Source organism: Suncus etruscus, chromosome 20, assembly GCF_024139225.1.
Source record: "Suncus etruscus isolate mSunEtr1 chromosome 20, mSunEtr1.pri.cur, whole genome shotgun sequence".
In the NCBI taxonomy this organism is placed as follows: domain Eukaryota; kingdom Metazoa; phylum Chordata; class Mammalia; order Eulipotyphla; family Soricidae; genus Suncus; species Suncus etruscus.
Window position 1 is genome coordinate 23,248,839 of NC_064867.1, and position 27,459 is coordinate 23,276,297.

Genomic DNA, 27,459 nt, shown 5'->3' on the forward strand with positions numbered 1-27,459 from the left:
ATTTGAGAACCTAAAATGAGCCATTAGTCTTCAAGGAATTGAGGGGTAAGAGCAAGAGTTGTCTAATAAATCGTCAGAGCAGACACTGGGGACAGGGTCAACCTTGGAAGAAGAGAAGAAAGTCCTATTTAGACAAAGCATATTGAGAATGGAATTAGGTCAGGAAAGGACTAGATTTAGGACCTCTTTAAAGATTTTGGATTTTATGCTTAATATGTTGAAAATGATCTACCATAGTAAAAATATCACATTGGATCTTCTGTGGTAATAAACTCTAGGTGTATGAATTAGGTTCATTTCAATGAGTCATAGTAGTCCTACTACAATAAGGTTTTTGTTTGTGTTTTTGGGCCACATCTGGCGGCACTCAGTTACTCCTAGCTTTGAGTTCAAAAATTCTATTGGCAGGCCTGGATATCAAACCCAGATTGGCTGTGTGCTAGTCAAATCCCCTACCTGTAATGCTTTCACTTTGGTCCCTATTGTAAGAATTTCACTGTTACATATAGTAGGAAGGCTAGAAGTGAAACTCAGTTGACCTACTGCAAGTAAGAGTCTATACAAGATCAAATATACTTAGTCCAAATATGACTCACTTGTTGGCTAATTCTCCAGGAAAATGTGGCTTAGACCAATTTTGGATTTTGGAAGACAGTGTGCAGAGAAATACAAACTCTGGAACTAATTAGAGGTGAATATTATTCAATTGAGAGATGAAGGCCAGGTTTCGGGTTCACAAGTGGTCAGGGTCAGAGGGACCAGAGCAATAGTACAGCAGGTAGTATGTTTACCTTGTATGTAGTCAACCTGGCATCTCATATGCCTGACTGAGCACTGCCAGGACTAATTCCTGAGTGCAGAACCACAAGTGACCCCTAAGCATTTTCGGGTTGGCCCCCCCAAACAAAGAGATAAAAGTGGTCCTCTTCCAGAGGGAAAAGCAAAAACTAGGCTTTGTGATTGAAACTTTCTACTGAAGGCTTTTTTTGCATACCTTCTTTCTAAAATAAGAATCTAATCCTAATGGTCTTGTCAAAAGGTGGAGTAAATTTGTACTTCATATTATATTAGCATGTAATATTTAATATTATTATGTTTTTTGTTTGTTTTGGGCCATACCCAGTGACACTCACGGATTACTCCTGGCTACGTTGTCAGAAATTGCTCCTAGCTTGGGGGACCATATGGGACGCCAGGGATTGAACCGAGGCCCAACCTGGGCAGCTGCGTGCAACACAAACCACCCTACCATCGCTCTGGCCCAATACCTAATATTATTGTGAAAAAGCCTGATACATTCAATCTTAGAATTTGAAAAAGCTTGAGCATGAGGAAAATAGCCTTAGAAAGCTTGGCATTACACGTTAGCTAAAAATTTTTATTCTAAATTTTGGTTTCATTTTTCTTAGGAAATTTATTAAACTTAACTATTTGACATTTTTCCATAATAGCTGTTTGGGAATTAAGACCCTTTCTATGGGTGCTTTACAATAAAGGGCTAACAGTCTCTACTGGAATTGTTTGGAGGCTTATGTGAGGTTTTATGTAGAACTGTGTAAACAATGCCTCTTTTCTATTAAGTGCTATGATTTTGCTAATATTATTCTGTAATTCAATGGTTATGTTTAGGTCAGTAGTGAGGCTTCTTTGGCTTTTCCAATTCATCTCCTTACTAGGAGTAAGAATAAATGTCATATATTTGAGGCCTTTGAGAAGCAGCTTCCACAATTGATTGCATGTGAATGAACATGTTCCAGGATTTTTGGGAATTTTTCAAAGGTAATTTTGTTAGTTTTCTTTTTTAAAATTCTCAAAAATGTTTTCATTTCATTTGATGCTTATCTGAAGAGTGGCCATTTATCTTTCTTTTTCTTCTTTTGGGTTTTGGGTGAGTCACACTTAGCAGTGCTCAGGGCTCACTCATGGCTCTGCACTGAAGGATCACTCCTTAGCAGTGTGTAAGGAATCATATGTGGTGCTGTGCATCTAATCTGTGACAGCTGAATGCAAGCATCTTACCCACTGTACTATTACTTTGACCTATCATCAGCTAATTGACAAATGTTATTGCTTTTTTTTTCTGTTTGATACTTCTGAATCGTAAACGTTACTTTAATTTTATGATTGCTCTGACTGAAATTTTATGACAAGTAGTGATACCCACATAATATAGAATACTCCTGATCGGAAGTGTGACCATATAATGAGAGACCAAGGTGCTTCCCTAATCTTTGCAACTTGAATAAATGTTCAAGATCACTGAAATCATAGGAGGTTACACAATGATGAGCTTTAACAATTATTTCTTGGCTTTTATGGTCACAGTTATCACTTTCTGTGACTTCAGTTTTTGAATACCAAAAGGAAGGCCAAATATGTTTATTATACATTTATATATGTATATATAATATAAATATAAATATAAATACAATATAAATATATTATTTGTAATATGAATTTGTAATATGAAATATATAAAATATATAAAATAAGAAATATATAAACCCACCTGAGAACGCTTCATTTCCTATTTCTTGTTCATGCATGTTATTATGAATTTTGTTTTCTAGTAGATTGTGTACTATACATTACTTATTTTGATAGCTTCAAAATGATAATAAAGTTTCTTTTGTTATCCGTTTTTATTATCAGCTCTTCATTTTAGTTTTGAATCAACTAAATAGACAATACTTGAATAGTACAATGGCTGTGTGGTTAGTGAAAATGAATTAGGGTTTCAGGGTTTTTCCAATGGGTGATATTTAATATTGAATGACATGTATTAAGACAAATGCATTTATATATAATTTATTTGGCATTGTAACTGCATTTATCATGTGTGAGACAGACCCCCTATTGTCAAAGAAAGTATTCTGGAAAGGTTTGAAGTAAATAAATAATAAAACTACTTTGATATACAATCTAACCAGTATTAAATATTAAGACTTTCAGATGATTGATTTTAATACTTAATTAACTTAAAGTCCAATGTAACCCTCTTGAATTTAAGATCGACAGTTTGGAAAGGAAGTTTTTCTTCATGTGCTTTACTCTTTACTTTCACACTTCCTTTTTCTTTCATTTACTCCTCCCTTTCTAACCTTTGGTCCCTATAATTAGGACTTTAGGACATCATTATTCCCAACCATTGAATTTACCTATACTTAACAATACTTTTAGATTAAAAAGGAGATTTCAGAATTAGTAGTACTGCTCATTTACTATTAAATATGAAAATACAGATTCTGTGAAAGTTGTTTGTTTTTATAGATAAGATTTCATATTTTGGGTTATATATTCGTGTTACTATTTTTATGCAAAATCCTCTACCCCTTTTATAATTGTGCTTTGTAAATTGTTTATTAAATTCTTTGATATCCTTTTTGATATCCTTATGTAAAGTAATATTGCTCTGTATTTCCATGTTTGACTTTTAAGTTTACCATCAGTCAAGAATCTAAATGAAGTATGCTTATATGAGCTTTTCTGAATATAGATGGATGTCTTTAGAAAACTCCATTCAGAATGCTAATTATTTTGCCTGTGTATTAGCTGCAGTGAAAGAATGTATGCAAACTGAAATACTTAAGCTACAGATGCAGATGATGTAAATACTTTTTTAGACATTGTATTTGTGTGATTTGACTTTAAAAAGAAAAAAGTCAGCTGATTTTATTTTTCTGTGTAATGATAATAAAATGAAATGATCATTTTTTGTGTGTGTTCATATGGGTTTTTGTTTGTTATGAGGCTGCACTGTCAGTGCTCAGGACTCACCCCTGTCTCTAGGTTCAGAAATCATTCCTGCTATACTCATAGAACTCATATGTAGTGTCAGGGATTGAACCTGGGTTTGCTGCATGCAAGAAAAACACCCTACCTCTCGTATTGTCTCTTGATTAATCTTTTGATAAATGGCTCCAAAATTTCACTGTGACTGCTCATATTCAGTTTACATAGAAAATAATATTGTTTCGAAATATCATGTAATGTATTTTAAAACACATTCTAAGCTTTAGTACTAAACTCTCACTTTTTCATTACATACTAACTAATTTGACAAGACCTTCTGTCTTTAAGACAGATCACTTCATCTTGTTTTAATACTGAAAGAACCAGATTTATAAAATGAAAATAATTGTTTTTTAAGGTTAGGCTTGCTTATTAAGTGGAGGTTTCAACCTAATATGTCATTTTCTATGACCAGGATAGTAGTAGAATTATTTGGAAAGCCAGCTTTGAGTTCTGTAAAATTTTACATAAAGTGAAGCAGAAAATTGTCTGTTCTTATAAGTGTCATGAAAAAGAGTTATGTCTTTTTGTCACACCTGGGAAGATACATTGCTATGCTTTCTGGATTAGGTCAATCAGGAAAACTGTAAAGATAGCTTAAATCCATCAACTTTAGAAGTTAGTAGTCACGTATTAAGACAAAATTTTTTATTGCTGTGCATTTTTATCTGTATATCGAGGTTCTATGTAGAGAAGATTAGATATGCATTCAAATTACAACCTGGAATTTATAACTCAAATATAAATTGTGATTGATCATTGTTAGTTTTAAACTTTTATGCAGTCTTTGGCCTTTATAGTAGTTATTAAACTTTTTTCACAACGGGGCCTCAGAGAGAATATATTGGATAAGGTTGCATATATTGCATATAACTGACCCTCCTTGATCCCCAGCACCTCCATATAATCCCCAAGCATGACCAAGGGTGATGCCTAATTGTAGAGCCAGGAGTAAACTCTGAGCACTGCTGTATCCTATAAACAAAACATTTTTTTCCAGAAAAAAAATAATTTAAATGCATTTAAATTTCCTGAAGAGAGATAGTGCAATAAGGAAAAGCACTTGACTTCCACATACTAGACCTGGGTTTGATCCCTGGCATTGCATATGGTCCCTGAGCCAGCCAGGAATGATCCCTGAGTGGAGAGTGAGGAGAAAGTCCTGAGCACAAACTTTGTATGCTCCAAAACAAAAAAACACATTTGCTAAATATCTTCTCATCTGATATTTATAGGTAAAAATTTTTTACAAATGATAGTGTTTAATATAGATGAGATAGTGTTAAATATAGGTGCATTTGTTTAAGCAAAACTTGGATACTCTGCTGCGAGTGATATTTATTTTCTTTTAGCATAGTCACGCAATTAGAACTGGAAAATACTTTCAAAAGTACTTCATATTTAAATGCAACATCATGTTATGATCTTGAAAGGTAATCATAATAGGAGGAACCAACACACAAGTTTCATTCTACAAAGCTCAAATGGCCCTTTGTATTTCATCTAAAATGAGATACCACCTGCTTAGTAGTTACTTTTGTAGTAGATTATTATTTTAATTCATAATTAAAAGAAAAGTGAGGGTATCATCCAAAGTTTTTCAGAAGATTTGTGAAAATAACTCATTATTCCTATTCAGCAGGTTTGCTTTATTTAATTATGAAAACATTTCAGTGACTCAGTTTCAATTGATAAGCATAATAAATTAGAATATAGTAGATGCCTGAATGAATAGAATGTTTGTAGACTACTGTATTTGGTAAGTTTTGTTTTCAATTATTATAAACTTGTCAGTTTCTAAAGAATTTTATTAAATCTAAAACAACTCATTGAATTGTTATACCTAACTTTTTCCAAGGAATGAAAAACAGATAGATTTAATGACTATTAAATAGTAATTCTTTATTATTACCAAACATCTTAAATCATATGTATATCAACACATTGTTTTTGTAGCAGTAGAAAGGATATTTTGCTTGTTACTGTAAACTTTTGTGCAGTTTAATATATATAAAATCCCTCTTTATACATTTTAGGTATGTGAAGTCTAATAGTGTGAATTGTACTATAAAATAAACTTGATAATAGATAAAATATGATATAAAACATGATATAGGATCGTAAAGGCATTTTAAGGAAATCTGGCAGATAACTTTGAATATGCATTTTCAAGTGTTTATATTTGTAAAGTAAAACAAAATACATAAAGAATATGAATCATACATTAAAATAGTTGTTCATGGGCCAAATGCAGCTTTGAAATATGTTTAATCTGTTCCACACAGTATTATTTTAAATTTGAATTATTTGCCAGAAGTTATAAGAAAGGAGATTTCTTACAAAATTTTGTTTGTGTTCTGCCTCATGAAAATGTTAGAGCAGGGCCCGGAGAGATAGCACAGCGGTGTTTGCCTTGCAAGCAGCCGATCCAGGACCAAAGGTGGTTGGTTCGAATTCCCATGTCCCACATGGTCCCCCGTGCCTGCCAGGAGCTATTTCTGAGCAGACAGCCAGGAGTAACCCCTGAGCAACGTCGGGGGTGTGGCCCAAAAACCAAAAACCAAAAAAAAAAAAAAAAAAAGTTAGAGCAAATTAAAGTATTTTTCCACTGACAGACTCTATGCTATCTCTCCGGGCCCCTTGAAGCACCTTACTCTTATCTCACTGATATATTCAAAGTTAAACTCATGGTGTAATAGTATAAATCAGAAAGGTTCAATTTCTGACTTTATAATTGTGTGACTGTAGACAAAGTGATTTCTATCACCTGATTTCCTCCCTCCCTCCCTCCCTCCCTCCCTCCCTCCCTCCCTCCCTCCCTCCCTCCCTCCCTCCTTCCTTCCTTCCTTCCTTCCTTCCTTCCTTCCTTCCTTCCTTCCTTCCTTCCTTCCTTCCTTCCTTCCTTCCTTCCTTCCTTCCTCCCTTCCTCCCTCCCTTCCTCCCTCCCTCCCTCCCTCCCTCCCTCTCTCCCTCTCTTCCGTTTTTCAAACACACCTAATGACGCTCAGGGTTCGTCCTAGGCTAGGGAGCACAAGGCAGATGCCTTACCACTTGTGCCTCTGCCCCGGCCCCTATCCCTTGAATTTCTAATTGTAAAATGAAAATGGTTTTAGAGTTGTTAGAAGAATAAAATTATGAGTGTCCATGAGGATTTAAAATATTGCAGCATATATGCCTTGCAATCAGTCTTAATTATAGTTATTATTATTTTTTGGAGGCTAAACACAGCCATACTAGGGGTTTACTCCAGACTGCACTCAGGGATCACTCCTTATGGGCTAATGCAACTTACATGGGGTGCTAGAGTTCTAACTCAGGTCTGCTGCATGCTAGGTAAGCGTGCTCCACTCTAAAATGTTTCTCTACCCCTTTTAACTAACCCCACGAGGCATTTGAATTTTGGAGTTTCTACTCCTTAGTTGAGGAATTAAGTTTGTTAATTTGTACACAAATTTATTAAGAATCGATCAAAAATTTTTTTTGGTTTTTGGGTCACACCTGGTAGCATTCAGGGGTTACTCCTGGCTCTGTGCTCAGAAATTGCTCCTGGAAATTGCTCCTGGCAGGCTTGGGGGGCTACATGGGATGCCATTGTCCTTCTGCATGCAAGGCAATGCCCTACCTCCAGGCTATTTCTCTGGCACCCTGATCAGACTTGCTATTGCCTAACCTGTAGCTTTTGTTTTAGCCACAACCCATTGCAGTTAGGAGTTAATCTCTCACTGCTAATTTGGTTGGGTGAGAGTGGTGTGATTCTAGTGGAAATTAGAAAATGTACAGAAGTCTGTTACAAAGTGAGAAGTTCAGAATATGAACAGAATAGCGGAACATTTTACGTTTTGTAAAAATGTTGGTTAAAGATCTATATGTTTATAGGCATCTCTGAAATCTTTTCCTTTATAAGTGGGGCCCATATTTTGTTACATTATTTACACTTTCGATTGCACTTGCTTTGAAAAATTCTTTTTTTTTTTTTTTGCTTTGAAAAATTCTTATTTCTTGTTTCTTCACCCTATCATTGAAATTGTCTCCCAGAATGTGAAATGAAAAAGGCTATGTTATTGATACTACTTTGTATTAAAATTAGTGAACTTGGTTTAGTTTTTAGGGATTCCGGTTTTGGAAGTCATTTTTACTTTATGCACATTAAAATATATTTAGAGGGCTAGAGGTTAAGGTATTTGCATGTGGCGGGCCTCATCACTACAATGATCCCCTGTCTGTAGAGCTAGGAGTGACACTTGAATATAGTGTCAGGCATGATTTCTGAACACTTAGCTAGGAGTAGCCCCTGGGCACTGTTTAGATGTGGATCTGTCCCCTTTCCCTCCCACTATGTAAGTATTGGCCATCTTGAAAGAGCTGGCTGTATGCTTTGCATGGGGTGGTTTTGTCCCCCTAACTGCTGCCATGTATGGCCTCAAAATAACAAAAAACAAGTGCAGGGGGTTCAGTATACCTTGAAAGTTCAAAAGTATTAGGGGGAATAAGAAACTTCTTTGTTTTACACTTAACACCATTATGTAACACAAATTAACAGCACCAATGTTACTGCATTAAACATTAAAATTAAAACATTTATTTGTAGGCCTGAGAATTGAAGTGGTTAAGAAAATGTAAGTGGTTCCTGATGTAGTCTTGCCTTTGTAAGCATGATATCAGAGACAGAAAAATTGAGGATATATAAATATATTTTGCTACATAAGAATAAGTTGTTTAGGGGCCGGAGAGATAGCATAGCAGTAGGGCATTTGCCTAGCAAGTGACCGACTCAGGATCAATGGTGGTTCGAATTTCGGCATCCAATATGGTCCCTGCGTCTGCCAAGAGCGATTTCTGAGCTGAGAGCCAAGAGTAACCCCTGAGAGCCACCATGCGTTAACCACCAAAGCCAAAATAAAATAAAAAATAAAAAAGAGAGTGAGTTGTTTATAAAAAAAAATTCCTTATTATTTGAAGATAGTTGCATTCTGAGGAAAATGTATTTATAACAAAGGTTTAATATCTTTAATATTTAAAACATATTTAAAACTCAAAAGGCAATCATAATAGTAAACTTTATGCACAAAAGAGTAAAAAATGTTAGAGAAAGCATATGAAGTCTTCTCACTAGCAGTTTTACTCAGTAATCTCACCCATTACAAGGGGAAGGAATTAAAAATTTGGCTTTCATTGTATTACACCCCCACTCTCCAAAATTTCCTAGTCTCATTAGTGCAATTCCAGAGGAAATAAATTGATTATTGTGCCCAAATCGTTCTAGAGAATAATCTACCAAAGCATATCAGAAATCTTTTTTTTTTTGGGGTGGGGGGCACACCCGGCATTGCTCAGGGGTTACTCCTGGATGTCTGCTCAGAAATAGCTTCTGCCAGGCACGGGGGACCATATGGGACACCGGGATTCGAACCAACCACCTTTGGTCCTGGATCAGCTGCTTGCAAGGCAAACGCCGCTGTGCTATCTCTCCAGGCCCCAGAAATCTTTTTTAATGCATGTTTTGTTCCAGCAATTAAAGATTTTTAAAGAAAATAACCATTTTTATGAAAAATAGTAAATCTATTTATGTTTAATTGTTCAGAAGGAATCTTGATTATTTCCTAATTAGTAATTACTTATATTTGTTGTTATAGCTGTATAATGAAATACTAAAATTCATTAAGACTGATTAACTGGCTACATATATCTTTTTTTCGTTTAGTTTTTTTTTTTTTTTTTTTGGCCACACCTGTTTGAAATTCAGGGGTTACTCCTGGCTATGCACTCAGAAATCGCTCCTGGCTTGGAGGGACCATATGGGATGCCGGGGAGGGGGGCATGAACCTTGGTCTGTCCTAGGCTAGTGCTTGCAAGGCAGCACCTTACGTCTAGCGCCACCTCTCTGGCCCCGAACTGGCCATATTTTTATGGGGAGATAAGTGCTATAGGTAAGTATCTTTAATATGATAAATCATTAAAATATGTTCTTTATGTTCTTTGCTTTAATTTACTTGGTTTGGTTTGTGTTCGGACATTACTCACTGCTCAATGCTTAGTGATTATTCCAGGCAGTGCTATGAAGGCAGGGATTGAGCCAGTTTCTCCTACGTGCAAAGCATGTGTTCAGCCTGTTGGCCTGTTGAGCTATTTCTCTGGTCAAGATATATTATAAGTCATAGTTGAAAAATAATTATTTTTCTCTATGTTCTTTTCCAGGCAGTAAGTTTGAGTGGCATTGTCCAGTTCCCACTATGTATCACACATTATCAGAAACTAGACATCCTCTGCAGCCAGAAGAACAAGAAGTGGGCATTGACCCATTGTCAAGTTACTCTAACAAGTCTGGAGGTAAGTTTTGTATATGTATTTACTTTGAAGTTACTGGGAAAAAAGTAGAGAACTTTGACTCAGCTTTGCTTGCCTTGATGTAAAATTCTTCCAGGAGGCTGAACAGGGTAACATGAAGAACACTATTTGTTAGATCACAGCCTGATTTTACCCAAAACAAAGGCATTCTTCCTATTTCCTTGTTCTTTTCACCAAGACCTTTGACTTGTAAAAGTCTACCTGTATCTCACTGGACCCTCCCTCTCCAGGTTAAATTTGTACTGGTAGAATAAAAAGAGGTTTCCCCTTGGTTGGCATGCGGAGTGGGACCATGAGGCGAGTAGCCAATAAACTCTAGGATTCTCTCCTGACTGGCTTGATTTATTAATTCTTTGCAGCTCTCCTCTTTCAGACACCCATGCACTCATGATTGGAAATATGGCATATGGGTGATTTCACAATTACTATGAATAGATGTCCAACACTTTGAGTAATGAATTTTTACTAATAAAATGCTTATAAACAGAAGCATTGAACAGATATTGTTTTGTTGCTTTTTATAATGATTAACTTAAAACAATTTAATGATATTTGAAAATCAAAATGGTCATTTTCAAGCATTCGTATATAGTTTAGGTAATGTGTTTAATGTTTAGCAGTGGTAACATTTTGGTTCTTTTGTGCAGAGTTGCTATATACCTTGTCACCATACTATCCATAATCCTTTACCCCTGTCTTCTTTTAAAGTTAATTAAAACAAATTAGGTTATATGTTCATAATGATGTTGACTCTTAGTAGTTTTTGCATTAACATCACCACTACCAAAGTAGACAAGGACTCCACCAACTTTTTTGTGTGTTATTTTTATTTTACTTCATCCTGCCCCTACCTTCTTCCTCTCTGATATTCTCAGTTTTGATATCCAGTCCCAGTGTTTTTAAAGCTGATATGGTCAATACCCTTATTTATTTTTCTGTAATCGCACAGATGAGATTATCCACTACTTCTCAAATACCTTTTCAAGACGTCTAAGTAACTTCAGTTGTTGGTTCAGAATAAAACATTGTTCTGGTTTAACAGCCTATTTTTTTAAATTTTTATTTTGATCATATCTTTCACAGTAGTATTTTAGGTACATATTAACATTGAATCAGGGGAATACCCATCACCAAATTTGTCCCCTCCCCACCCCAATTCCCTTCCTGCAACCCATATCCCCTACCATCACCCTCCGGGCTGCTAAAGTGGTCCCCTCTATATCTAGCTTACTATTAGTGATCATATATCTGTTTGGTCCTGGTAACCTCCCTTGTTTCCCCCTCTATTTGAGAGATGGAGCTAGATTGTTCAAGTTATGTGGTTTTGTTTGAAGGAAAGAAAAGCAATAGAATGGGGTAAAAAATAATCAAATAAGCTGAAAATGGGCGGAGTCCTTTGCAGGAGTCCTTTGCAGGGGTCCTCAAACTTTTTAAACAGGGGGCCAGTTCACTGTCCCTCAGACCATTGGAGGGTCTGACTATAGTAAAAACAAAACTTATAAATGAATTCTTATGCACACTGCATATATCTTATTTTGCAATGAAGAAACAAAACAGATTCAAATACAATATGTGGCCCGCAGGCCATAGTTTGAGGACTAGAGCTTCAACCTAAGTTTGAGAGAGAACAAGGAAAAAGGTAATTGAAACACCGCAACAATACAGAAAAGAAATATCAACTAAAATATCTAGTTGGCATTACAGCAATAAAGACATGCATCACACAATAGTCTTGGTCCTGAAATCAAACCATGCCAGAGTGCAAAAAGAAAGAGAAAGAGAAAATAAAATAAAATAAAATTAGAGACATCAACTTCAATATCCACACCAAAATAAAGAAGTAAAAAAAAATCAATCAATCAATATATATGTGGATAAAAGGATTATTTTGTGCCTTCCCCCCTCCCCCCTGTATAGGTACAGTAGCTATTGGGGACATTATAGAGGGAATTCCCTTGGCCTAGGAGATACAGGGTTTCTCCACCCTTGAAGTATACTGTCATGGGATTAGCTATAGACTCGTTGCATGATCATTTACTCTCCCCCCGGTGCTTTTGTGGTGTATGGAAGACTTCAGCTTCGTCATGGATGGTAATATCAGACCTCTGTATCTAGAGATCTTGTTGTCTGTACAGCTCAAGGAATGGAACTTACGTTGAAGTCTTTCTTTGTGGTTCTAGCAGTTCTGCTTCTTTAGTGTCGTTTTAATCCATCTTCTGTAGTTGGTGGTCTTGGTCATTATGCTGTTTCTAGGATGGAGCCTGGGATAGAGTCTTTCCTTATGTTTATATTTTTTTAACATGTTCTATTCATTTATAAGTTCTCCCCTATGCATACATTTGTGAAATAGCTGTTTATTCTAAAAAAAAAATAGCAGCTGTTTTTCTGTTTTTCTCAGTTTTGGTAACATAGTATTTTAGAAGTAAGCACTGAGTTTGAGAAAATCTTATCCCTATTTCTAAAAATGTATAAAATATTTGATAAAGTCTTTGATTCTTAGGTAACTACTTTTAATATTTTACTCATCAGAATTTTAAAGTGTATACTAAAATATTATTTAGTCAATTTTTTTTAATTTTAAATAACCTTAAGTTGACATAACATTAACTTACTTTTTTGAATTGAAAATATAGTTAGTTCTTTAAAGTGGTTATTTCTTCAGCATCCAAGTTCTTAACTTTATGAAATGTTTCTCTTTTGTGTATCTTTAATATTTTTATGCCTCATAAACACAGCCATTTTGTTTTTATGAAAGTAATATTTTCCTAGGACATAGTTGTGATTTTACTTTGTATTTGTTTATAGGAAGATTATCAAAAACTGGTGTTTAAATTTTTAAATATAAAAAATATTAGTGTCCCATTTTAATTTTGTGTTTTAAAATTTCAGTGGTAAAATAATGGTACTTTCATAGTGATTTTTTTCTTAAATGTAATGTCTTTAAGAAGCATTTATAGTTAAATAAAATTAGTTTGCAAGTGCTTTTACAGGTGGATATTAAAAAATGAATATGTTTCTATGTTATAAGTATAAAATATAATAATAGCACTTTTGTGCATTTTAGATTTATATGCTTCTTTTAGGGCAAAGACTTTGTTTTTTTAGGTGCACATTTTTCTCTGGTCTATTTTATTAAGTTTTTAGGTGTTTTTTTTTCTTTTTCTTTTTCTACCTGCTTAAAAACATTTAAATTAAATTTGTCCTTTATTGTTTGTAGGAATGAGTAGTTACCTTTACTGAAAAGGCTTTTCGTTTATATCCTAGCCTAACATTTCTATGACATACAAAGTTATTAGGACTGAATTGATGTTTAAAAGTGCCATTAATTCATTTACCCCACATGTTCATTAACAATGTAAATGTATGCTGATGTTCTATGAGACAAGGAAGTGACTAATGACTCTTCCAACTAACAACACTTAAAATGAATAGAAACTTTAGATAGCTAATCTTGAAGTAATCAAGACCCTCATTCAGCTTGGCATCTCTGTATGCTCTAAAACAGCTGTCAACTGTTAAAAATATATACAAAACACACATACGCACAGGCACATGCAGAAAAAGAGATGTGTAAATATGTAGTTCTTCAAAGCCCTAAAGGTTACTAACCGTGGAGGGTTTTGTGCATTGTATATGTAAATATTTTATAGAAAGCATCTATTTTGTTTCCTTCGATTCTTTTTGCAGGGAAAAAAATAACGTGTGCTGCATTTTAATATCGTTGTCATATTCATTTGAAGAATCATCACCTTTCTTGTATGTTTATTTATATTAATATATGTTCTTTCATGAAGATCTCAATGTTTTTGCCACCTTGTACGTATTTTACCCATTGGGGGATTTGTGGTAACTGAATGATTTTATTTTGTAAGTAGTGAAACACTGAATTAGTGGTTTCCTGCTTTAAAAGTCATGTTGGGTTTTTTTGTTTGTTTGTTTGTTTTTCACCCTAAGTAAACTAGTAAGTTTTTTGCTTCTCAAGTTGACTTTTGACATTTATAAAAGAATACGACATTACTGAGTTAAATAATTCTAAATGTTCTAAAAAGTACTGGCACAAACAGCCACATCATAGAGATGATAGGAATTGCTTTTTATGTGTTTTCATGGGAAGTTGAGGCAAGTCGGTAGCTAAAAGAGGGCATATAAAGTACTATTTTGTGTGCAACTGTATGCATACACAATTCTAGGTCATACTTTCCATGTGAATAGAATTTTTAGCAATTTTAATTTTAGGTAACGGGTACAAACATGACATTTTTCTTTGTATCCATATTCACTTTTATCCTGAACATTTAATAGGGCATATCTTAAATTCTGTAAATTTTGATGAGAGGATTTTAGTAGATGAAAATCTTCCTGTAATTCAATTGAAAAAAACCATTAAAAAGAAGTGTTCTGGGCCGGAGAGATAGCATGGAGGTAAGGCGTTTGCCTTTCATGCAGGAGGTCATCAGTTCGAATCCCGGCGCCCCATATGGTCCTCTGTGCCTGCCAGGAGCAATTTCTGAGCGTGGAGCCAGAAATAACCCCTGAGCACTGCCGGGTGTGACCCAAAAACCACAAAAAAAAAAAAAAAAGAAGTGTTCAACTTTTTATGATTATTTGAATACATGTGACCTCTAATAATTAAATGAAAAGGCAATAATTTTATTTTAAGCTGAAAATAATGGTTGCAAAATTTAGGAGACTTAACCTGTTAGTAAAATAATGCTTTCAGAATTACCTGTTATTTTCACAAGCTTGTAAGAGATTAAAGTGTTGATCATGATGAAAGAACATTTTTCTCTATTTCATGTCTTTTGAGAATAGCATTTTGTTACATATTTCCAGGGTTTTTTAGCTTCGATTTTGTATGCTCATTTTCACGTACAGCTTCTACAGTATTCAGATAATTACCATGTATCTTTCTTTTCTTATATCTGTTTCAAAGTTTTTTGCTATATATATAAAATATTTAGTAATCTACTTTTAAAAAAGGGACATTCAGAAAAATCCTGCATATTTCAATTTTGCCTTTTATATAGATATCCACCCCATCTTTCTTTCTTTGTCTTATTACCTAGAGTGATTGATAAGAATTGCTAGTAATTAAAATAGTTCACTGAAGTTTATGTAATACTACTATAGTGTTCTATTATTCTATTTAATATTGTCCTCCCTATAGAAGTAGATTTAGATTTGAGTGAAATATGAATTATTTCTGCTGAATGTATCTGGCCGAAGTACAAAAAGCTGAGTTCTCTTTATTTTATATATTTGCCTTTTTAAAAAAAAATCAAGGCAATATTGATGTACTTTCACCTCTTCAAACTTGTCACGTTGTGCTATATCACTACAGTGCTGAGATTTCTTCTCTCGTGTCCTTTAATCCCTCTATACCTCTATTGTGGCCCTTATTAAACACTCTTGTTCTGGAAACCTCAGATTAGTAAAAATCTAAAATTTGGAGTTTAGTATTGTCCATTTCCCTTGTTTCTTTGTATGTAATATATGAATGAATTAAAACATATGAGAACAAAATGCATATTGTTTTATTCTTTTTGACTTAACTAATTTAACATTATGTCCCTTTACTCCCTACATGTTACCACATATGGCATGATTTTAGTTTTTTTCTTACAACTGAATATAGTATTGCAGTAGGTGTCATGAATAAGCCATATCTTCTGTATCTTCTCATCTGTCATTGAACACTTGGTTGTTCACTTTTCCCTATTTTATAAATGTAATAGAGCCGCAGTAAGAGTCTATATAAATTATTCTTTTTGTATTGTTTAGAATGGATACCATGGAGTGAAGTTAGGGCATCATTTATGTTGTTTTATTTTGTTTTCCTTACATTGAAGTGAATCTTTATTGTATGCCTTTTGCATTCAAGACTGTTTCTCTTATTCAGTTCCTTTGGACTACCGGTTTAGGTCTTAATTCTGTACTTTTATATTTTGAAATAAATTTTTGTTTTGTTTTGATTTTGGGTCACACCCAGCACTGCTCTGTAGTTACTCCTGGTACTGTGCCCAGGAATCACATCTTGTCAGGCTTGGGGGATCTTATTGGATGCCCAGGATTGAACTCAGGTCAACCACCTGCTATTGATCTGTCCCTGAAAGAAAAAAATTAATGAAGCACAGTGATTTACAATGTTTTCATGATGACTTTCATACAATTTTCCAACATCAATTCTTTCACCAGTGTCTAGTTTCCTCTATCATTGGTCCCAGTTTCCCCTTGCATCTACCAGTCTGCCTCTATGACAAGCACTTAAAATTTTTAACTTGTTTTAGGCACTGTGGTCTACAATAGGGTTTCATGCATAATACTTCATCACCCCCCAGCATCACCTCCTACTCCAGAAGGAATATTTTCCTTAAACCTTTGTTGTGTTGTTCCCCTCCCTGTCCTGCTGCCCTCTCCTTTTCCCTCCCTTGTTGACTTCATCCCACCAAAAAACAGTTCTCAAGTTCTAATTTTAGTGACATTTTGTTATTTGCTTATGTTTCTTTATATCCCATAGGAGAGCGATCATTCTTTGTCCCCTTTTCAGCAACTTGAGAATCATCCAGGCTGATTTGCAAAGAGGCTGCATTCTTTCTGTCACATCAGCAATGTATATTGGTTTTTTTTTTTTTCCACAGCCATGTTTTTACTTTTATCTGCTCATTGTATTTTAGGCTATTCTCAGAAGTAGGAGGTCATAACTCATTGTTGTTTTCATTTACCTGATAATAAGCAGTAATCAGTGCCTCTTAACCACGTTTATCTCTTCTTTAGGGAAGTGCTTATACATCTCTGCCTGTCTATTATTGGCAGGTTGTGTGTGGAGGTTTGGGCTACAACCAGATGTCCTAAGGGCTTTTTCCTGATTCTGTGCTCTGTGATCACTCCTGATAGGGGTCAGGACCATATACAGTACCTGGGAGCTAACCCAGGTGAGTGAAAGTAAGTGCTTTATTCTTTGTGCTATCTCTCAGCACCCTCTACCTCTTTCTCAATGGGGCTGTTTTTGTTGTTTTATGAGATCTTTACTTTAGATTTTAACCCTATATTGGAAGAATAGGCAGATAGTTTCTTCATTTTTAGGAGGATGTCTTTTTGTTTTACTGGTAAAAATTGGGTGGCACGGATGTGTTTGAGCCACACCTGTGGAGCTATTTGGGTACTGGCAACCAAACCAGGATTGGCATGTACAAGGCAAGCATCCTTAACCACTCACTGTTTTATCTCTCGATCACGTTATTTTTGTTGTTGTTTCCCATGTTAGAATTGTGCAGTTCCCAAAGATGTCCCTGAAGCCAATATCCAGTGTTGAATGCTATGGTATGACTCACTTTAAACTCTACAGTTGATTTAGTTAAATGGAACCACTTTATTTAGGGGAAGAAAAGGAGAGAAAAAAAGGAGAAAAAAATCCTGACCTACAGCTTCTGGGTGGTTTCCCATTGTACTAATAGTAGCAATCAAACCTGAGGCACTTTGATGTTGCAGACCTATTCACATAGTGCCCACACACATATATCACCTATATCTGCCCTCTTGATGTATAAACTTTAATACTTTCACACTGGGATATGTATTGGAAATACATGTATTGGGATATGCCTTTGGAAAGCCCGTGATTTTTCTTGAGCACATTACTCTCTGTCTTTCTCTCCCCACTTCTTCAGAATTCCTAAATAAATATATGATTATACTTACTTAAAAAATATCTAATCTGACCGTGACATTCAAGGCTATCTTGCCTTCGTGACCTTATCCAGGAGGAAGTCTATGTCTTCCCACATGCCTGTCCCTGATTTTCTTCATGATTTTTTTTATAGTACTCACACTTCATGTAATTCTGTGCTAATACTTCTCCTTATTTTTATTTTATGGCTAAAATGTAAATTTTATAAGGGTAGGCCCTGGCACGCAGATACTGTTCAATAAATAACCAACAAATGAGTGGACCTTTATTTTTCCTATCCTAAGTAGTCATGTATTAAGTCTTTCTTACTTTTGCAGTTCTTGAATTTTTCATATTTGAACTTAAAATGTCAATGTTATCCTTCCTCTCCAACTATTGCCCTTTGACTTTTCTGCTTTGGAATATCTTTAAATTCACTTTATATGTACTAGAGAGATAGCACAGCGAGTAGGAAGCTTGCCTTTTTTGCTACCAACCAAGATTTTATTCTCAGCTTCCCATATGATCCCACAGTGATTTCTAAGTGCAGGTCACCTCTGGGTGTGTCACCAAAGACAACATTAACAAAAATCATATTTTAAAATAATGGTCTGTATCAAAATTTGTATACAAATTAGCTAGAGAGCATTTTAGACATTGACATTTGAATGTGCAAGGTTCTTTTTTATTTCTGGCCATCCTGTGCTCAGTTTCCCCTCTTGTTCTGCCTCATAAGGCCATGAACATGGGCATAAATCCCTGAGCACCACTTGTTTAGCACACTAGAACTAGCTCTGCATGGAGAGAAAAAAATTATCACTAGGTTTCGAGCTTTTTTCATTGTTGTCCATTCCTGACTGATGGCATTCAGGTTTAAATTTTGCTTCAAATATTTTCTTACTTTGTCAGTTCCTTTATTTTCTTGAAGAGACTCCTATTAGAGTTACTTTAGAGGTGAGGTGTGTGAAGAGTCATTGAGCCACCTTGTGGCTATACCTGGATAGTATTTGTATCCCAATATCCAAGGAGCAAAGGACACCCTTGATCACCGAATCTCCAGCAAAAGCTCTAACCATCTACCATCTCAGGCACAGTTGGTTTACAAAGAAATAGCTATACCCTCAGCTATTTTTCACACCATATTTAGCTAGCTTTTACAACATTCTTGGATCTGATGGATTTGGTTGGTTTATTTAGGTATAAGTAGAGGTGTTTTAGAGTCATAATATTTTTTTAAAGCTAGAAAAACAAAACTCCACTTCAGTAAATTGACCTAAGGTCAGTTTAATAATCTTAACATTTCTTATCAGAAGGGTATAGATAGATCCAGAATTTGGAATGTTTCAGTACTGAAGTACCCATCTCTCAGTTGTCATAGTTTATCAGCATTATTGGTGATTTCTTGCATATTATAGCTCCTTCCTTATTCATTTACATATTAGGACAGACTTCTCCTGCATGGTTTTATTCATTTACGTTTTAGGACAGATTACTCCTGTATGGTTTAGGAGTGAAATAAATAACTAGGCCTTTACAGATAAAATTTTTCATCTTCCTTTTGTTTCTGTGAAATACACTCATAGTATTAACCAATTTTTTAAACTATTTCTACTTAAACTGGCTTTAAAAATTACAGACATTCTTGCCCTCATCTTACCCAATGAGGAGTGGGAGAATGGCGTGGGGAAGGGATATCCACATGGAAGAAAAAAAAATTAAACTTTGCCCCGAAAAAGGATCTAGAGTTTTGATTTCTTCTTTTCAGCTTCTAGTAGAAGTTACCAAAGATCTTTTTTTATCAAGCCCATTTTGTAAGCTCTCCCCAGTATCATAATTTTTTTTGTCAACAAGATAGAACCTGGCTAGGTAGTAAAGTAAGTAAGTAAGTTAGTTAGTTAGTAAGTAAGTAAGTAAAAGTAAGTAAGCAAGCAAGTAAGTAAAGTAAGTAAAAGTAAAGTAAGTAAAAGTAAGTAAGCAAGCAAGCAAACAAGCAAGTAAAGTAAGTAAGTAAGTAAGTAAGTAAGTAAGTAAGTAAGTAAGTAAGTAAATAAGTAAGTAAAAGTAATGTAAGTAAGTAAGTAGTAACATGTGGCTAGTTCTGGTTCAGTATCACATGGAAATTGTCAGGAGAGCTGGCAGTATGGCCTATGGGGCACCCCAAAACTGCCAGGGTACCTCAAGGATTCTTCAGCACTAGTGCTCCAGTAGTTTCACATTCTTGGATTCTTATTTTGAACCACTGGCTCAATTGACTGAGAGATAATCCTCAGGAGGCATATCATCCTCTGAGTACCTCTGTAGAGGTACTCCCCAATTCAGTAAAACTGTCATATTTACCAAGATAGAGGGACTATTCTGTAAAATTATTTTTCATATATTAGGGCTTAACATTTTTAATATGAATTAAATGAAAGTAATTTTCATATAATTTTATAATTAAAATATTTTTATATTCATATATTTTCTTGCAGACCCATTACAAATGGTCTTTTGGGATTTAAAAAATTATAATTATTTCACTCTTTTCAAATGGTGAGGATATTTTTTAAAATCAGTTTACCATATAGAATTTTAATCTGTGCAGCATTTGTAGATGTTGATATCTATTTGAGCATATTTTAGCAGTTTAGAAATTATATATTAATGTGTGGTAAAAAGAGACATCTGTTTTGGTGTGGTATTTTTATTGTGATTTTCTGTCTTCAAGTTTGTAAATGTGGTGAGTTTTGTTGTTCTCTGACCTTTTTCTATTCTTATTTGGGGCAGGAGTCTGTGCTGTTCCTCTTCTTTACTTGACCCAGCTGTGCTGGTTGATGGTTAATTAGTAGCATTGTCCACCAATGTTGAGGGCCACAGAGACTGTGAGAGTGGGTTCAGGGAGTTTACGGCTCTTGCACTGTGGGGAATGAACTTCTGAACCCAAATATAACTCCCTGACCTTAAACAATGTTATTCACTCAAAGCTTTCAGAATGCACTTTGCCCTATTGATAAATCATTAATCTGAGCTGTTTTTTTTAATTTTTAATGTGTATCCTAGGAGAATTGAAAATAGTTTGTCATCACTGTATTTGTGTTAGTCTGAAGAGGCTTGTTGGTTATATCTGTGAATCATTAGTGTGATTATATAAAGTAAACATCAATGAGGTGTTTTAATGTGAAAAGGTTTTTTATAATGATTCTTAATTCAGGAATTCGACTGCTCTTGTTGAATTCCTTGAGAAGAAGCCCTCCATGAGGAATATGAGAAAGCACAAGGACAGAAATGTTAGCTTTGGGCTGTTTTATTTTCATATTTTAAAAATCTGATTATTCTCAAATGGAAGAAATTAAGAAAATAGTAAAGCATAAAAATTTGTAATAGCCCAAGTTATTTACTTAAAATGGTCATTTTCTTTTATTATATATCTGGTATTAAAAATATAACTTACTTCTTATCCAACAAGAAGGAGCCAAGCATGCTAAGATGGTAAGACAACTGCAGATTGTGAGCATTTTGTTACTTTAGAGCATAAGATTTTATTGTAGGGGCCGGAGAGATAGCATGGAGGTAAGGCGTTTGCCTTTCATGCAGGAGGTCATCGGTTAGAATCCCGGCATCCCATATGGTCCCCCGTGCCTGCCAGGAGCAATTTCTGAGCCTGGGCCAGGAATAACCCCTGAGCATGGCCGGGTGTGACCCAAAAACCACCAATAAATAAATAAATAAATAAATAAATAAATAAATAAATAAATAAGTAAATAAATAAATAAATAAGTAAATAAAGATTTTATTGTAACTATTGTTTTTGAATTGTTAACTATGCTACCAAGTTTAGGTGTTTCTTAAGAATTAGGGCCTAAAGTATTCCAAATGCTTTCTCCTTCTTTGATGCTAAGGCAGGTAACAATAATGCTTAGTTTTTGAGAGTTATAGTATTTTAAAAACTTATGATACAGTTTTTGTTTTTGTTTTTTTGTTTTTCGGGTCATACCTGTTTGATGCTCAGGGGTTACTCCTGGCTAAGGGCTCAGAAATTGCCCCTGGCTTGGGGGGACCATGTGGGACGCTGGGGGATCGAACCGCAGTCCTTCCTTGGCTAGCTTGTAAGGCAGACACCTTACCTCTAGCGCCACCTCACCGGTCCCATGATACAGTTTTTTAAATCACTTCTTTGTTCTCTTAATCTGTGATTTCCAAATAATTCCCTAAACTCAGCCACTACTTCTCTCTGGTCTTCAGTGTTCTCTGCCAGTGTACCAATATTAAAATAGTGATAGTAAATTTTGCCTAGTAAGACTGTTTTTTTTTCTCTTGGAGTGTGTGTGTGTGTGTGTGTGTGTGTGTGTGTGTGTGTGTGTGTGTGTGTAAAAGAGAAAGTAAAACATAAAGACAGAGATATAGAGACTTAGAGGGGTTTCCATATAATACTCTCCTTTTGCTGATGTAATGTAAAATTTACTCCTCTAGGACATATTAGAACAATGTATTTAATGCTCTTCAATTTAATTTGCTAGTATCACAATTAATACAATTAAGGTCACTCGAAATAAAACTATTAACAAATTGAGTAATTTACTTTAACAATGTCAATGTGTTCTCACAATTAAATTTGCTTTAATTAGTGTACAAGCTATTATTTAATAGCATACTTCACATAGAAGATGCAATAATGCATCCTACTTATGCTGTATAAAAGAAACTTTTAATGGACCAAATGATTTTGTGGAAGCCCTTTTAAATATAAAGTGATGAAGAGGAAAGTACAAGGATATTTCCAGAATGTAACTAGAATAAACACTTATCTTGATATTTACTAAAACATGTCTCATTTATTGTTGTCAATAGTGTTATCTATTTTCAGTGTTATATAGAAAAGAGAAAATAGATCCCAGAACTTTTTAAGTGTTTTATTTATTTATTTTTGCTTAATATTGTACTAGTATTATTCTAGCTTTTGCCTATAATAACAATTCATAATTAGTTTCCCTAACAGAGAGAACAAATGGTATGAAAATATTTTAAAAATTGTTTTTAAAACACATGTAGAGTTGCCGAAGTGATAGTACAGCAGGTAGGGTGTTTTCCTGGCACATACTGACCTTTGTTTGGTCCCTGGCATCCCATTGGTCCCCCAAGCCTGCCAGGAGTGATTTCTGGGCACAGAGCCCTGAGCACCACTGGGTGTGGCCCCCAAAACCAAAACTAAAAAAAACAAACAAAAATTCCCACACATGTAGAATAGGGACTGAAGAGATAGCACAGTGGGTAGGATGCTTGCTTTGCATGCTTCTGACCTGAGTTTGATTCTCAAATACCTTTTATGATTCAGAGAACTATTTCAAGAATGATCCTTGAGCACTGCCGCATATATCCCCACATCAAAATAAAGCAGAAAACATCTATAGACTAATAAAAATATTGATATTCAGAGCCACATTTTTTAATATTATTTTTTATTATTATCCTGGGTGGACCACACCTGGTAATACACAAGGATTACTTGTGACAGTCTCAGGAGACTATATCTGCACCAGGGATTGAACCAAGGTCTGCCAAAGGCAAAATAAAAACCTTAACCCCATTTAATCCTCTTAGCTCATTTTATATTTTTAAATCGACATTTCTTACTTTAGGATTCACTTTAGTAGCTTTTCTTACCTGGTATTCACTTTAGTAGCTAATCGAAATTTCTTTCTGCCCAGCCTACTCTATGCTGAGATAAGATCAAGGGAGGAAAAATGTTCATATTTCTATTTCTGCATATTCAGTGTAAAAGGAAGGAGATGAATTGTCAACCAAGTTCTAATTAATAAGATCTGCTTTCTCTGTAAACATGAGAACAAGATTTACTATAAAGTAGTCAAGTGGTGATTTTATGTGGAAGGGAGATAAATGCAATCCAGATAATTCAATGCACTAATTTAAAAATTAGTTTGACAATTCTTTTTTTTGCTTAATTAGATTGATTTAAGTTTCTATTGCTTTCATCCTTAAACCCCCCCCCTCGGTTAATGATAAAAATTTGTAAAATTCGAGTGAAAAAAGGAAGCAGGCCTAAGAATAATTAGGTAATAAATATTTAAGTGAAGTGCAAGAAGCTTATAGAATTTGCAGACTTTGAAAAATGAACTATGGCTTTCGTTACTAGGAAAGTGGTTTTAGGATTATATTTACTTTTTAGCTCTTTGGAATATTTATGTAGTAAACCCCCTTTACCTTTCACTGCACATCCAGATTCTGAGTTGAGTTTAGTGAGTTGTTCACAAACCTGATGCCTGTTTCAGAGACAGTACTGTATTTGGGGAATAAGCTGCTTGGTAATATTGCTACAACAGATAGTTTTCTCTTGGTCCTCATTTGATTCTCAGTATACCTGTTCTCTCAACTATGCTTAGAATTTATTTTTATAGTCCAATTTGTTTATTTATTTTTTTATGTTTAGAATTTTTATATTATTATTTTCCCCACCCCAACCTCAGAATTTTTATATTATTTGTCTCCTGATTCATTAGACTGTGTTACCGTGCATTAGAACAGTAAATGAAATCTAATTATTTACGTGCTTGATTTTTAAAAAGTAATTAGTTTTAAAGAAGTCATTCTTTCAACAAAAGACCAAATGTAAGTTGTTGTTTATTTTTTCCAAAAACTTGTCTATGTGATTTTCAGTGTTCACTCTTTATTTCTTGTTACCCCAGGGTGCAATTATTGGATATAAATCAATAAAACTTAAGGTGTTTAATCTTTATCAGGCATGAGAACTGATTCAGTGCATGTCAGGCTTATAGCTTTTCAGAATCACCTTCCAAATTTACAAAGTAGCGTATGTTTTCCTGGATTTAGTGGCTGTACAATACTTTCACAGCCTGGTTTTATGCTTGTTTTTCTCACTTTTCAATGCGAAGAGGTTGGGTTTTCCTATTAAATTCTAAGACCCATCCAGAATATGCAGCATAACATTAGAAAGAGAAGAAGCAACTACTACTTGACTTCAGTCTGCAGAAACAAGAAATGGACCCAATATAAACAAGTGAGTTTCACAAAGCAGCACAGATTATATAATGGAAAAGGATAGTATTTTTAACAAATGGAGCCAGAAAACCAGAATATTTACCTGCACCGAAAAAAAAAATCTCAATATAAGTTTCTAACTTTTCGGGGGACTTAAGACTTTTTAGTTATGGTATCATTTGTTTATTTTGTTTTTCTTATCTTTCTTTCTGAAGCCAAATCTATAAGATATTTCTAAGGTACATTTTGCCTATACTTTCCCTCAATGTATTTTATGAGTTCTGGTTTAATTGCATTTATTTATACACCTACATATATTTTTTTTTTACTTTTTAGATAATTAATTTCTACTTCAATTGAATTGTGGCCTGAAGAGATACTGGATAGGATTTAATTGTTCTGATTTTACAGATACTAGAATTGTGTCCCAGCATGTGATCTTTACTGGGGGGTGTTCTATATACCCTGGGCAGGGAATTGTGTTCAGAGGCCAGAGAGATAGTACAGAGTTTAAATCACTTGCTTTGCATGTGGCCCTGCTTCTATCCCCAGATAAGGAAATAGAAAACCAAATAAGATTTTCTGAGCATTACCAGCAGTAACTCCTCAGAACAGAACCAGAAATAGCCCCAAATATTTCAGTTATGTCCCAACTCCCTCGAAGCAGTTACAAAAGCAGTAAGATGTTTTGTCTTGCATGTGCTAACCTAGGACGGACCACGGTTCCATCCCTGGTGTCCCATATGGTCCCCCAAGCCAGGAGCAATTTCTGAATACATAGCCAGGAGTAACCCCTGAGCATCATCGGGTGTGGCCCAAAAAGAAAAGAAAAAAGAAAAAAAAAAGAGCAAGTTGAGTGCCTTCTGCTTTGTTCTCCTGAGACCTAAAGATTCAACCCAGCAGATCTTGTCTGGTCTAGACTCAGGGAAGAGCATGATTGGGAGGGTGGCTGGGGGATGGGAGTGTTTTCTACTTTTCCAAAGTCTAAGCCCAGAGGATCTTGTCAGTTTTAGAGTCGAGTTTAAGCTTTTAATTCTTTTTGAGCCAATTTTACTTTCATTTCTGATTTTGAACATCTATTTTCCCCTCCCCCATGTGAATTAGCTTCAGATTTGTCAATTTTCTCATCTTTAAAAGAACCAGCTTTTGACTGAGTTGATCCTGATCCTGCCATTATTTTTCAGTTCCCTTTTGCATTGTTCCCCACCCCATTCCTCAGTTCTTTTTTGCATTTCTTCCCATTACATTCCTCCTTGGATTTTGTCAACTTTACTGATTCCTCTACATGTTCTGCCCTACAAAGACATATTTTCTTTTATGTACTTTTTGACTCCAAATTTGTACTTTTATTCTCTTTATCTACCTCTCTGTTGTTTCTGAGATACATTGAGCTGCCCTGGAGGCCATTCTCTACACAGTTCTGGGGGAAACATGGGGCAGATGCTGGGGTTAAAAGCTGAAACAGGTAAGATACATGACTCAACCCTTTGAGTCATCCCCTCACTGAATATATTTATTGCTATTAATTTTTTTTTGGTTGGGGCCACACTTTGTACTCAGGGCTCTGTACTGAGGGATTACTCCTGTTGGGTCTTTGGGGCCCAAGATGAGGTGCTGGGCATTGAACCAGGTTCGGAAGCATTCGGGCAAGTGCCCTACCCACTTCATTATCACTCCTGCTCTGGTATCTATCTGTTTTGTATTGGGCAATGTTTGTTATAACATTTTTCCTCATGGTTTTTAATTCTTTGTCTGAGGCTTCCCTTCAGCTCTTAGAATATATTTATGAAAATTAATAAGATTTTTGGTAGTTCAAATATAGATATCTGGCCTGTTTCAGAAAGACATTTTGTTCATACCTTTTTTTTTTTTTTTTTTTTTTTTTTGCTTTTTGGCACACTCCCAGTGACGCTCAGGGGTTATTCCTGGCTATGCGCTCAGAAATCACTCCTGGCTTGGGGGACTATATGAGACATGGGGGATCAAACTATGGTATGTCCTAGGTTAGTGCATGCAAGGCAAGCGCCCTACCACTTACACTGCGACTCCAAACCCTGTTCATAACTTTCTTTCTTTGTGAATGAGGTTTACTTTCTTGCTTGCTAGCTTGCCTCCTAATGTTTTGGTTGAAATTGGATTATTTTGCATATTCTGACTAGCCAACACTAGCAGTAAGATATTCCCCCTCCTCAGGGATGCTGGTGGTTGTAGACAGTGCTTTTTGTGACTTTGATATACTCTTTTGTAAAGCCTATACTTTTGAGTTATCTATTAAATCTCTTCTACTAAGTAGGATTGATTTAATTGATAGAATCATATATGTGGAACTTAGAAAAATAAGATGGAGGTTCTTCGTGTATATTCTGTTGGTTAAAAGACACTTCTCTAGCTCCAGGCCATGTCCTTCACATGCATGCATATTTGTTGTTCTTTACCTTCCTTAGTAGAAGGTGATTTAAACTTTAAAACTTATGAGTGTTGATGTTCTTTAATTTTCTGTTTTTCTGGTTGATTTTCTTTCTGTTACATATTTAGCACTATTGCCTGCCAGCACTTTGAAAATGTGAAGTATTGACTATATTACCGTCTTTGATTTTGCTAAGAAAATTTAAATTGGAATAATGTAGGTGCCTTATTCCTAATACATTTCTCATTCTAAGTAG

The 27,459-nt window shown here is 35.0% G+C and overlaps 1 protein-coding gene across 1 annotated transcript in view; it reads left to right on the forward strand.

The window, feature by feature from the left end:
- Window positions 1-27,459, forward strand: part of TBC1D5 (TBC1 domain family member 5) — a 543,770-nt gene that overhangs the window by 206,365 nt on the left and 309,946 nt on the right. The window contains exon 4 of the mRNA XM_049766154.1: window positions 9,988-10,119. Within this exon, the coding sequence (XP_049622111.1) occupies window positions 10,023-10,119 (97 nt within the window). The 5' untranslated portion in view covers window positions 9,988-10,022. The remainder of the gene's footprint in view (window positions 1-9,987; window positions 10,120-27,459) is intronic.